Here is a 13,505-nt window from a genome sequence, read left to right as displayed (position 1 = left end):
CAATTCAACACTGTAATTATAACATTGAATATTGTTTTTCTTGGTATTAATATTGATTATGTTATAAGTAAACTAAATATTATTGTTATATACATATGCACATTCATGGATCTACTATCTGTTGATACCTATATCTTGGCATTGCACAAGGTCATGTTTTTATTTCACTGTTTAGGACTTATTTTAACTAAATCCATGGATGTGTATTGATTGATAATTAAGTCGAAGATACATGATTTGTTTTATTTGTTGTTATTGGCTTTGAAAAGCACTCTCAGATCTGTACCTTTTTGTTGTTAGTATGTACAATACCCTGCCAAGTTTACTCTGTGTTTTTGTTAGATGTAATTCTATGTGTATCCATCTGAAGACTTTAACCTTTTTCAACTGATTTTAATAGTTTTTCTTATGGCATGTGTACTGTTCAACCACTGTCCCAGATAAGGATAAAAGGTTGGGATCCCATTAACATGTTTAACCCAGCCACATCCTGTATGGATGTTCCTGCTCATTGTTGAAGGTCGTAGGATGACCTATAGTTGTTAATTTGTGTGTAATTTTGTCTCTTGTGATGAGTTGTCTCATTGGCAATCATACAACATCTTCTTATTTTTCATATTCAACAATAAAGCTTAAATTGAAGGGTGCAAATTTAGGTAAGATACTCAATATATACTTATATTTACATAGAAAATAACTCTCTCTCTCCTGACAATGGAATATTAATTATTCACTGGCATAATAGCCAGGCCTCACTGTGACATTTGGATGATAAAAATGATTTACTGTACTGATTTATATTTTCTTCTTTGATAATACTTTTTTTGCAAAAAATATTCAAATATATTTACCTTGAAAGCATCTAATTTGATGTTTATCATAGCTTTTGCAGTTTCTATGGATTCTGGATTTCCTATTATTTTGAAGATAACACCCTAAAACAAATAAAGGAAATGTTAAACCACTAATCGAATGCGATTGTTATGTTTTTATATCTAGTGCACCATCATAAGGATAATCAAAGCATTGTTGGTGCTGTGATTCTGCCATTTGTTAGCATTGGCAGGTAGACAGACACTTTTTCTGATCTTACTTTTCAATAAATTGTTTTTTACATGCTCCTGAAAATATTTATTGACAACCATCACAAGTTTGATCCACAATTTTAGTTTAGTTTAAACATATTTATTTTTAGTGGATTGGGAAACAAGTTTTGCAACTTATATTAACCCTTTCCACTTTTGCGGGTGAGAGTGCTGCCATGTAGCAGCATTAGCCTGCTCTTTTTTCGAAATCTACAAGGGTGTCTTTAACATGCAAGAGATATTGCTCTCTCTTTACACGGGTCAGTCATTTGTTTTTGGTTCATTTTTTAAAATAAATGAGGCTGTTAGTTTTCTCGTTTAAACTGTTTTACATTGTCATTTCTGGGCCTTTTATAGCTGACTATGCGGTAATGGCTTTGCTCATTGTTGAAAGGCCGTACGGTGACCTGTAGTTGTTAATTTCTTTGTCATTTTGGTCTCTTGTGGAGAATTGTCTCATTGGCAATCATACCACATCTTCTTTTTTATAATATCATATGTGTAAAACAAACAGAACACACATTGAGGCTTGAATGAATAACAGTACTTCATTTTCTATAACTTCCCTTAAAAATTACCAGTGTTATTATTCTATTTTAAATATTGGTTTGGATTTTTTTACCTGATCTTCTGATTGTTTATTGATTTTTTTAATAAAAATTTTGCCACCATAGATGATCAAACTTCAAACTATATATGTACTGTGGATACATTATTATTCGTTGGATACCAATTTTCATGGAATTCGTGAGTACAGGGTAACCACGAATTTGAATGTTCAATAAATTACAAATTTCGTAAGGAATGTATGCAGATTTTGTCAAAACCATGTAATTAAATATGCACAATTATGCAAGTTTTCCTCAAACCACAAAAAATTGGTACCCACAAAAATAAATGAATCCACAGTATATATAATTTTCAAAATTACAATTTGATGCTGTATTTATTCTTAACTATCTACTTTGGATCTTTTTTTAGTGTGCAATACATCCCTGAAGCTGGATTGTTATTTAATTTCACACAACATTATTAATTATGGAGTTTCTGACACAGAAGGAATGTGGTCTCGGAACATAAAAATTTGAAATTGGTCATATATACCTTTTTTGTCCAATATCCAAAATATAAATACATAGTTAGTTTCAGCTTATTAAGAATGCTTGATAAACTTACATCTGATTTATTTCGCCTGATAATTTTGTTTACCATTGATTTATTCTTGATCTCATCTATTGTTTTTCCAGCCTTGCCAATTAAACGTCCTAAAATATATAAAATTACTTGAATATGGTTATATTTATGAAGTATTTGAGAAAAAACTTGAATCTGTATACCAGATAAACATGATAAAATGCAAAATATTTGCAATACTGTTAGTATAAAACCACTGCATGCAAGGAGAATACATAGCAATATTATTTCCATTGATAGTGTACTAGCTAATAGTTTGGTAGATCTACCCTTAAATGATTGTAATGGAGCACATCTTGCAAAACTGTCAAGTCCTACACTGTACAGGCATTTTCTAATAACATTTGAGAGTTGAGATAAGTTTTCTTTTTCCAATCCTAAAAATTCTCACAAAAAAGAGCAAAAAGCACAAAATTTCTTTTACTTGTATGACAGCAATTTTTAGATCCAATGATCAATGTATCTAAGAGTTAAGGTCTATATCTAAACGCAGAAATTTAATGACTCTCTTGTTTCACAGATGACTACAGTCGACTGTAGGCAAAACCAAAACAAAATATTTACTAAATTCTATCATTGGTACAAGGACATCATTCGTAAATATAAATCGACATGCAGACATCTTATACATTCAAGTATTTCACATCCAATATTTTATGGTAATATTCTTGACAAAGCACAAAAATATCAACATTTACCGCAAAAGGTATCCAAAGCTTTAAACAGACTTATTTGGAAAGGATATAGTTACGATACTGTTGTTAAGTCATTCAGGATTGCATATTTTGGTATCAATATTGATTCACTCATAAGTTCTTTGCATCGGAAATAAACATGATTATTTCAAAACCAGTTGTTGGCATGATACGGGTTATGTTCTTCTCATATATTTTATGATGGAAAGATACTGAACCCCTAAAGGGAGGGATTGTACTTTATTTTCATATGATGAAGACATAATCTTTCAATTAGTTTACTTGAGGTCTGAAGCTGACATGTCAGTAACTGCTTGTAGTCCTTTGTTCATTTATGTATCATTGTCATTTTGCTTAGTTTGTAGTTATGTTAACTTTGTAGCCTATTCTGACATTGGATTAAGACTTCTTTTTAACTGCATTTTACTTTGAGTATTGCTAATTAGTGTTTCTTTAATTTACATTGACTGGAGGTATAGGTGGAGGGTTGAGATCCGGCCACATTGTCCCAAGTTTGGAGCCTCTGGCCTTTGTTGGTCTTGTATGTTTTTTAATCTTAGTTCATTTATATGTTTTGGAGTTTATTGTGACGTCCAAATTTACTGAACTAATACACAATTCTATTTAGGGGCCAGCTGAGGACAAACTCCGGGTGCCAGATTTTCTCGCTGCATTAAAGACCCATTGGTGGCCTTCGGTGGTGGTCTGCTATTTTATAGGGTTGTTGTCTCTTTGACATATATTCTCCGTTTCCATTGTCAATTTTATCTCTTTTGTAGTTTAATTGGGGTTTGACATCATACTACAAATATGTTATCATTTTTACGACAATTAGCAACTGCAAAAATGGCTTGAGCAGAGCTCCAGATAAGCTGCGTATTTGCGTGATCACGCAATACAAAGAATAAAAAACCCAATGCAATTGTCCATAGCAGGGTTCAATAATCCAATTAATTCAAAGGAAAACCCAATAATATGCCAAAACCATGAGTTCTCAACCCTTTTATTGGCTACCATTTGCGTTATTTATCCTTATCTGTTTACAGTCGTCGCGTAAACTATTTTTATAATATTTATAATTGGAAATTTCCTCTGCGTTTATCCAATTCGGGATTTATCATAACATACATTGAATTAAAACGAAAGTGAATGTCCGGTAAAAATATTGAATAGAAGCATGTTTTCTGCTTCTTTTGAAAAGCTGAGGGAAAGTTATGATAATAACAAGACTCAGCCAGTGTTTTTAGGAAGCATCCATCGAACACATGGGCGTGTGTGCATACCTTAAAGAGAACATTGCTAATAAAAACAGGGTTTCCTCAAAAACGAAATCAGTTGGAAAAAGTGAAAGACCAAATCAATTATGACATGATAAAGCATCAGAAACCAAAAGTTCTAATAAAAGACAACTAAACCCAGATTTATGAAAATTGGAATAAAACAAAACCATTCAAGTATAATTAGAGTTTATATACTATTTTTTTCCATTTTACTGTTAATTAATGAATACACACACAGGCACTGGTCTCAGAATTTATTATATAAAGGTATAAGACGAGTGCATATACATATCCGTTTTTTTTACAGTTTATATGAGAAAATACAAAACTGGCAGAAGGTTTGAAACGGAACACAAATTAAACCTACAATTGCTCCTCAGTGAATAAACCATCTAATTGATTGGTGTATATTAATCCCTATATTTTTTATGGATTGTTTCAAACTATTGATTACTCTGAGACTATTATACTAATATCAATATATTATGGCCCAACTTAATAACTTTTATATTTTTTTATGAGAAACACTGAATGTCATACACAAGATAATTTTTAATTAAATTGTAATTGATATTTTATAATTTCTTTACATTTTTTAAAATAATTTTTTTTTCTTAGTGCTAGATATTTAGTTGGTAGCTAGTTTCTCACAAGGGCCTTAATTAAAGTAAAACTTAAACAACTTTTAATTTCAAATGTTACTTTAATTGTAAATTTTTTACTCAGATATGAATTGAACAATATAAAAAGAACATTATTTACGTATGGCCCTTTATACTACTGTAAAATCGAAACATTGTAGCGCACCGCGCGAATGAGCACTTCTCTTTCAAATCTCACCACTCCTCCCTATCAGTTTCAAAAAGAGAAGTCACTTCTCCCTATAATTCTGAAGTAGTGTGAGCCCTGACCCTAACTCTAAACCAAATAAAACAGCTAAACAAAGAAAGAAACATATTTTTAAAAGATGGAAAAATCTGGGGTTGCTATTGCCTAAATATTCAATATTGTGTTGATAAAAAACCCAATACATTAAGTAGCTTGGTGGTGAAAAACCCAATTTGATATTAACATGAGGGGTCAATTGGAATTGATCATGCAATTAAAAAACTTTATCACCCAATTATATATGAAAATGGTGGGTTAAAAACCCAATTTATGAATTCTTATCTGGAGCTCTGGCTTGAGCATCAGTGTGTAAAGAACATTTACTAACCTGCAAATTGACGTGGTACTGTTAGTTGCTCTTTCTTGAACTCTAACAAAGCTCTAGCTTTTATAACTGCTTCTGGAGACTTAAATCAAAACAAAAGACAATTGAAATTTCTGTATTGAAAAGATAGCCTTAGACAATGTTATTGGAATGAAAGTGAAAGTAACCTCTTCTTTTGTAAATGATATTATAGTGAGTTGACTATGGGTGTTACTGTTTACCTGTACCTATAGCTCAACCTGAAAAATTGACAATACAATTGATGCTATTTGTACAGTTTTTTTTATTCACCTATTCTAACCTCACAGCATACTTTTTTTCTGAAGTTTTTCTTTACCTAGGATTATTCTATTCAAAAATTGATAAGGAAGAAAATATTTTTGGATTTCATTGTTTAAAATGCCAACTATACATGTATATGATTTATCTAATTTTTACCTAAAATTCTAAATCAGTAAAAGAGTAAACAAGTGAAACTGCGAGCTACTGCTCGCTGATGATACCCCCGCCGCAAGTGGATAATGTTAATAGTGTAAAAATATGCAAGTGTTTAGTAAACAGGAAGTTGTCGAGTGATGAATCTGAAAACGCATCCCACGGTATAGCTGACTTATATAAATCCTGAAACCAAATTTCAGAAATCCTTGTATTGTAGTTCCTGAGAAAAATGTGACGAAAATTTTCAAGTTGGCTATCATGTGTAAAATCATACAAGTGTTCGGTAAACAGGAAGTTGTCGAGTGATGAATCTGAAAACGTATCACACGGTATAGCTGACTTATATAAATCCTGAAACCAAATTTCAGAAATCCTTGTATTGTAGTTCCTGAGAAAAATGTGACGAAAATTTTCAACTTGGATATCATGTGTAAAATCATACAAGTTTTTTCGGTAAACAGGAAGTTGTCAAGTGATGAATCTGAAAACGCATCACACGGTATGGCTGACATATATAAATGTTGATACCAAATTACAGAAAGGGTGGATGTGTAGTTCCTGAGAAAAATGTGACGAAAGTTTCAAGGGACGGACGGACTGACTGACGGACAGACGGACTGACGGACGGACGGACGGACGGACGGACGGACGGACGGACGGACTGACAGACAGAGGTAAAACAGTATACCCCCCCTTTTTTAAAGCGGGGGTATAATAATTAACTACTTGTTAATATGTTTGAAAATTTAAACTGTTTTTACATAATAAATGCTTCTTTAAAATTTTAACCCTTATACATATGGTAGTATTGTCCAACTGCCAGTGAAACAAGAAATAGCTGTTCAGGTGTTTACAGTTTAAATTTTCAGATGGATATGTTGTTCATTTCTTCATGTGTCCCTTCAAGATTTCTATTTGGGATTATTATTTGCAATGTTTGAAATCTATTGGTATCATTGTGCATACAATATTGGATTTATTTTATTTGAATTCACTTCTCAGACTTTTTATAGTAATTTTGCTTCTTAAAATGCGACTTGGTTTTTTCCAAGAACGTATCAAGGAGGAAATAATTCATTCAAACTGTTTTGTGGGGCTTTCATATGGTGATGTACATGTAATATTCGAAATGGTTTTGGAGTATACCCTGCAGCGCTTTTTCTTTGAAATCTATCATAATATATGTAGGACTTTTGAGCATAAAATGATGTGTTCAATCAAGGAAAATTCAATTTTCATAAGTTTGGATTTAGTTATGTTATGGATTAAAAAATTTCAAAACTGGAATTCCATTAGGAGATATAGTGTGAGTTCAACCAACATGTTTCTGTGGCTTTAAATGTGATTTTGAAAACATTCATTATTAATTTTGGGATCTATTACAAAGATGATTCACCATTTAAATGGAATCTTGGAAATTAAATAAAATGTTGGATTAATGCAGTGGATATAGTCTAATCTAGTGATAAAGTGAAAAATAAAAGTAAAATATTCCAAAATATTCCTAACCTGAGGATATGTTTTAAGTGAATGTGAAATTGGAAATAATCATTATAAAATTCTGGATCAAATATTGTCTAATTTGGACATATATCAAAGGAAATGACATAAAATGTATACTGTGGATATAATAAAAATCAAGTGATATAGTAAAGATATGAATAAAATATTACAAAATATTTGTAAAGTGAGGATAACTATTTTGAATATAAAAACGAAAATGATTAAAAAGATTCTGTATTATATAAAGATTCTGCCCCTGTTTAATTTGGATGTATATCATGGGAAATTAGACAGAAAAACTATGGATATATAAAGAAAAAAATCTAGTGACGAAGTGAAAAATGAATAAAGAATTATTTAAAACCTTTGGAATTCTGGATGAGATGTCAAATATCAGTGTCAATAAATAAATAAAAATATTTATTCAACCATGATTTTAAATTTCAATATGCATAAACAATTTGTACAAGGAGCATGTCAATAAGTATTCATCAAATTATGATTATCTCTATTTCCTTCTAAATATTGAATACACTCATTTCAATGAAAAGAATATTGTAAATACAATGTTTATTTCCTTTACTTGTTTAGGATTCTCAAAAGAAAAACATGGGAAAGTGATTTTTTTTTAAATCAGAAGTTTTCAACAAATATTCAAGACATCTTTTACTGATTTAGAATTTAAGGTAAAAAAAAATAGATAAATCATATATATGTTCCGGACCATATGAGTATTTGAACCATACGCGTATGGTCATGACCATATGGGTATATACTCACATGGTCCAACCATACGCGTATGGTCCAACTGTAAGCGTATGGTCGGGATGATTAACACTCTGTTACAGTTTACTTTTACTACTTCTAAACTTTATCATATGGTATGACCGTTCATCAAAAAGACGCTATCCTATACTAGGTAATTTTATTATTATATTATAATAAAAAGATAAGCTACATAAAAAAATTAGAAGTTTCCCCTAGTTAATTTTACTTACTTGTCAAAACTATAATAAACACATTTTATACTTATGGTCATTACTGATGGTCAATACCGATTTGTTATTACGAGTGAATGGCAATATTTCGACTTACAAAAATAGATTCCAAAAATTTCTTAATGAACTGAACAACATTACACAATTAAGAAGTAACTGGAAAGTAACATAGTTTATTTAAGTGGTTTGTGATTATAATGTATTGCAGTCATGTTACGACATTTGAGATCTAGAGATTCTTTTAAAAAAAACCACTGTAGACATATCGGAATGGCCCAAGACCTCGGTGTCACTGTACACAGAGCTACAAAAAGAAAAAGGCTAGCTTTACACTTGCAAACAAAAGGTGTAAATGAAAAGGATTGTGCACAACCAAGACTTGCAAATGCAAAAAAACTATGATACTGTATGGAAGTGAATGTCACCCAAGCCTACATGTAAGAATGTAATTAACGATGAAAACTAACTATGGCATCAATATTTAATTTTACGTAGTATTTGTAATATGAAAATTATACATTGCCATGTTACCATCATTTTTTTTTAGATAAAGTTTTTGTATTATTGAAACTTTTTATAATGTAATTAAAAAAATAAATATACCTATATGGTCCAAATACTCATATGGTCCAGCTTGTTAATAACCAAACGAGTATTATACTCATATAGTCCGACCATATGAGTATACGCATATATATGGTCATGACCATACGCGTATGGTCCAAATACTCATATGGTCCGGAACATATATTCATTGATATTGGGGATTTAAAACAATGAAAACCAAAAATATTTTCTTCCCTATCAATTTTTAAAAAGAAAAGTTCTAGGTAAAGAAAAAATTCAGGAAAAAAGCATGCTGTAAGGTTGGAATAGGTGAATAAAACAGCTGTACAGGTAGCACAATGTAGCATCAAGGTAGATTTAAATCTAACAACACCAACTGGTCAATTTAAATGTCCCTATTGTGTTGTTAATTCTAAAATCAGGTTGAGCTATAGGTACAGGTGAACAGTAACACCACTGGTCAACTCACTGTAATAAGATGGAATTCAAAGGACCAGGTATAAATTTTTATTTTGTGATTTTTCATCAATCTGCATTTGATTTCATTAATGCCATTCAAAAACAGCCCATTCTATAAATTCAAAAATAATTGTTTGCAATTTATAATCAACTGTTAATTGATGGATAAAAGTGCAAGATTGATTTATATTAACAAAAGAAAAAATTTACATAAAGACAAGGGAAAATATCTCTTTTATTTTGAAAGTTTAGCACATGTTTTGCCAAGGTATTGAATTATGAAAGTTGGTGTTTTCACCTAAAATAATCCAAATGCAAACAGAAGTATCTTTAAAGGTAAGTCATAAAGGTATATTTTGTTAGTGACATTTAGTGAAAATTAACAAGAGACCCCTTCTGTATTGTATGTCCTTTATATGACCCATTGCCAGACTTACAAAAGTTAATCTACATACAAAATTAAAAAGCCTTAATTCAAGTCTTTTTCTTAGAACTGACTGTGAATATATATATATTTCTAATCAGGTAGAAACACAACGATGAGGTCACAGGCATACATGCAGATGGTACGCACCAATAGTCCTTCTTAACTTTGTACATGAAAACTAGAATAATTTCAGTGCTTAAACTTACTGTCCATTATTGCTTGTCTTACTGACTGTGTTTAAATTTAGAGTCTAATTTTGCAAAAATCTCCAAACTAAACTAGAGGCTCTCAGGAGCCTTTTGTCTCTCACCTGACTCTACTTGGGTTTTTGAAATCATATAAAAAAAGATAAAATTTCATAACAAATACGTAAATAAAGATTGAGGCCGAATTTGGTTTATTATAGGCCCCATAATTTAATTGTAAATCTTGCAGGTGGCCAACTTTAACAGTAAATCAGTAACAAAGTAGCAACACTTCATCAGCACCTCATAAGGAACATTGATGACATATTTATATGTATTTCCCTTAAGGTTCTATGTTAAACTAAGTCCCCCAATGGCAGCCATCTTGGATGATGGATCAGCTACAAAGTAACAACACTTTGTCAGCACCTTATAAGAAATATTCGTTCTATGTTTGGTTTCATTCCATTGAGTGGTTATCTAAAAGAAGACATGTGTATGTATCCCACAGGATCCTATGGTAAACTAAGCCTCCAGCTGGCGGCCATCTTGGATGATGGTTTGGCTTCAAAGTAACAATACTTGGTCAGCACCTTATGAGGAACATTCATGCAATGTTTGGTTTCATTCCATTCTGTGGTTTTTATTATTATATTGATGTTTTGGGAGGAAACTTTCCTGGTAAGGAACTTGCGCCCTCAGTGCATGGTTCTCTAAAAGAAGACATTTGTATGTATTTCCCATAGCGTCCTATGTTAAACTAATTCCTCCGCTGGTTGCCATTTTGAAGATGGATCGACTACAAAGTAACAACACTTGGTCAGCACCACATAAGGAACATTCATGCCATGTTTGGTTCCATTCCATTGAGTGGTTCTCTAAAAAAGTTCAAAATATAACTAGAGGCTCTAAAGAGCCTGTGTCGCTCACCTTGGTCTATGTGAATATTAAACAATGGACACAGATGGATTCATGACAAAATTGTGTTTTGGTGATGGTGATGTGTTTGTAGATCTTACTTTACTAAACATTCTTGCTGCTTACAATTATCTCTATCTATAACAGTACTTTCTGTGGAAAATGTTATTGAAAATCTTCAAATTTTAAGAAAATTGTTAAAAATTGACTATGACATGTATGAAGGGCAATAACTCCTTAGGGGGTCAATTGACTATTTTGGTCATAGTGACTTATTTTTAGTTCTTACTTTGCTGTACATTATTGCTGTTTACAGTTTATCTCTATCAATAATAATATTCAAGATAACAAAAAAACAGCAAAATTTTCTAAAAATTACCAATTCAGGGACAGCAACCTAACAACCGATTATCTGATTCATCTGAAAATCCCAGGGCAGATAGATCCTGACCTGATCAACAATTTTACTTCCTGTCAGATTTGCTCTTAATGCTTTGGTTTTTGAGTTTAAGCCAAAAAACTGCATTTCACCCCCATGTTCTATTTTTAGCCATGGCGGCCATCTTGGTTTGTTGGCCGAGTTACCGGACACATTTTTTTAACTAGATACCCCAATGATGATTATGGCTAAGTTTGGTTAAATTTGGCCCAGTAGTTTCAGAGGAGAAGATTTTTCTAAAAGATTACTAAGATTTACGAAAAATGGTTCAAAATTGACTATAAAGGGCAATAACTCCTAAAGTGGTCAACTGACCATTTTGGTCATGTTAACTTATTTGTAGATCTTACTTTGCTGAACATTATTGCTGTTTACAGTTTATCTCTATCTATAATATTATTCAAGATAATAACCAAAAACAGCAAAATTTCCTTAAAATTACCATTTCAGGGGCAGCAACCCAACAACAGAATGTCCGATTCATCTGAAATATTCAGGGCAGCTAGATCTTGACCTGATGAACAATTTTACACCATGTCAGATTTGCTCTAAATGCTTTGGTTTTTGAGTTATAAGCCAAAAACTGCATTTTACCCCCATGTTCTATTTTTAGCCATGGTGGCCATCTTGGTTGGTTGGGCGGGGCACCAGACACATTTTTGAAACTAAATACCCTAATGATGATTATGGCCAAGTTTGGTTAAATTTGGCTCAGTTGTTTCAGAGGAGAAGATTTTTCTAAAAGATTACTAAGATATACGAAAAATGGTTCAAAATTGACTATAAAGGGCAATAACTCCTAAAGTGGTCAACTGACCATTTTGGTCATGTTGACTTATTTGTAGATCTTACTTTGCTGAACATTATTGCTGTTACAGTTTATCTCTATCTATAATAATATTCAAGATAATAACCAAAAACAGCAAAATTTCCTTAAAATTACCTTTACAGGGGCAGCAACCCAACAACAGAATGTCCGATTCATCTGAACATTTCAGGGCAGCTAGATCTTGACCTGATGAACAATTTTACACCATGTCAGATTTGCTCTAAATGCTTTGGTTTTTGAGTTATAAGCCAAAAACTGCATTTTACCCCCATGTTCTATTTTTAGCCATGGTGGCCATCTTGGTTGGTTCGGCGGGGCACCAGACACATTTTTGAAACTAAATACCCTAATGATGATTATGGCCAAGTTTGGTTAAATTTGGCTCAGTTGTTTCAGAGGAGAAGATTTTTCTAAAAGATTACTAAGATTTACGAAAAATGGTTCAAAATTGACTATAAAGGGCAATAACTCCTAAAGTGGTCAACTGACCATTTTGGTCATGTTAACTTATTTGTAGATCTTACTTTGCTGAACATTATTGCTGTTTACAGTTTATCTCTATCTATAATATTATTCAAGATAATAACCAAAAACAGCAAAATTTCCTTAAAATTACCATTTCAGGGGCAGCAACCCAACAACAGAATGTCCGATTCATCTGAAATATTCAGGGCAGCTAGATCTTGACCTGATGAACAATTTTACACCATGTCACATTTGCTCTAAATGCTTTGGTTTTTGAGTTATAAGCCAAAAACTGCATTTTACCCCCATGTTCTCTTTTTAGCCATGGTGGCCATGTTGGTTGGTTGGGCGGGGCACCAGACACATTTTCAAACTAGATACCCCAATGATGATTATGGCCAAGTTTGGTTAAATTTGGCCCAGTAGTTTCAGAGGAGAAGATTTTTCTAAAAGATTACTAAGATTTACGAAAAATGTTTCAAAATGACTATAAAGGGCAATAACTCCTAAAGTGGTCAACTGACCATTTTGGTCATGTTGACTTATTTGTAGATCTTACTTTGCTGAACATTATTGCTGTTTACAGTTTATCTCTATCTATAATAATATTCAAGATAATAACCAAAAACAGCAAAATTTCCTTAAAATTACCATTTCAGGGGCAGCAACCCAACAACGAAATGTCCGATTCATCTGAAAATGTCAGGGCAGATAGATCTTGACCTGATGAACAATATTACTCTGTCAGATATGCTCTAAATGCTTTGGTTTTTGAGTTATAAGCCAAAAACTGCATTTTACCCCTATGTT

The 13,505-nt window shown here is 32.0% G+C and overlaps 1 protein-coding gene across 1 annotated transcript in view; it reads right to left on the bottom strand.

Annotated features, from left to right (window-relative positions):
* Positions 1-13,505, bottom strand: part of LOC143057083 (uncharacterized) — a 75,765-nt gene that overhangs the window by 25,768 nt on the left and 36,492 nt on the right. The window contains exons 10-12 of the mRNA XM_076230315.1: positions 5,471-5,549; positions 2,262-2,350; positions 852-935 (exon numbers count right to left, since the gene is read on the bottom strand). Of these exons, the coding sequence (XP_076086430.1) occupies positions 852-935; positions 2,262-2,350; positions 5,471-5,549 (252 nt within the window). The remainder of the gene's footprint in view (positions 1-851; positions 936-2,261; positions 2,351-5,470; positions 5,550-13,505) is intronic.

Source organism: Mytilus galloprovincialis, chromosome 13 (assembly GCF_965363235.1).
Source record: "Mytilus galloprovincialis chromosome 13, xbMytGall1.hap1.1, whole genome shotgun sequence".
NCBI lineage: Eukaryota > Metazoa > Mollusca > Bivalvia > Mytilida > Mytilidae > Mytilus > Mytilus galloprovincialis.
This window is presented reverse-complemented; position numbering and strand designations above follow the sequence as displayed.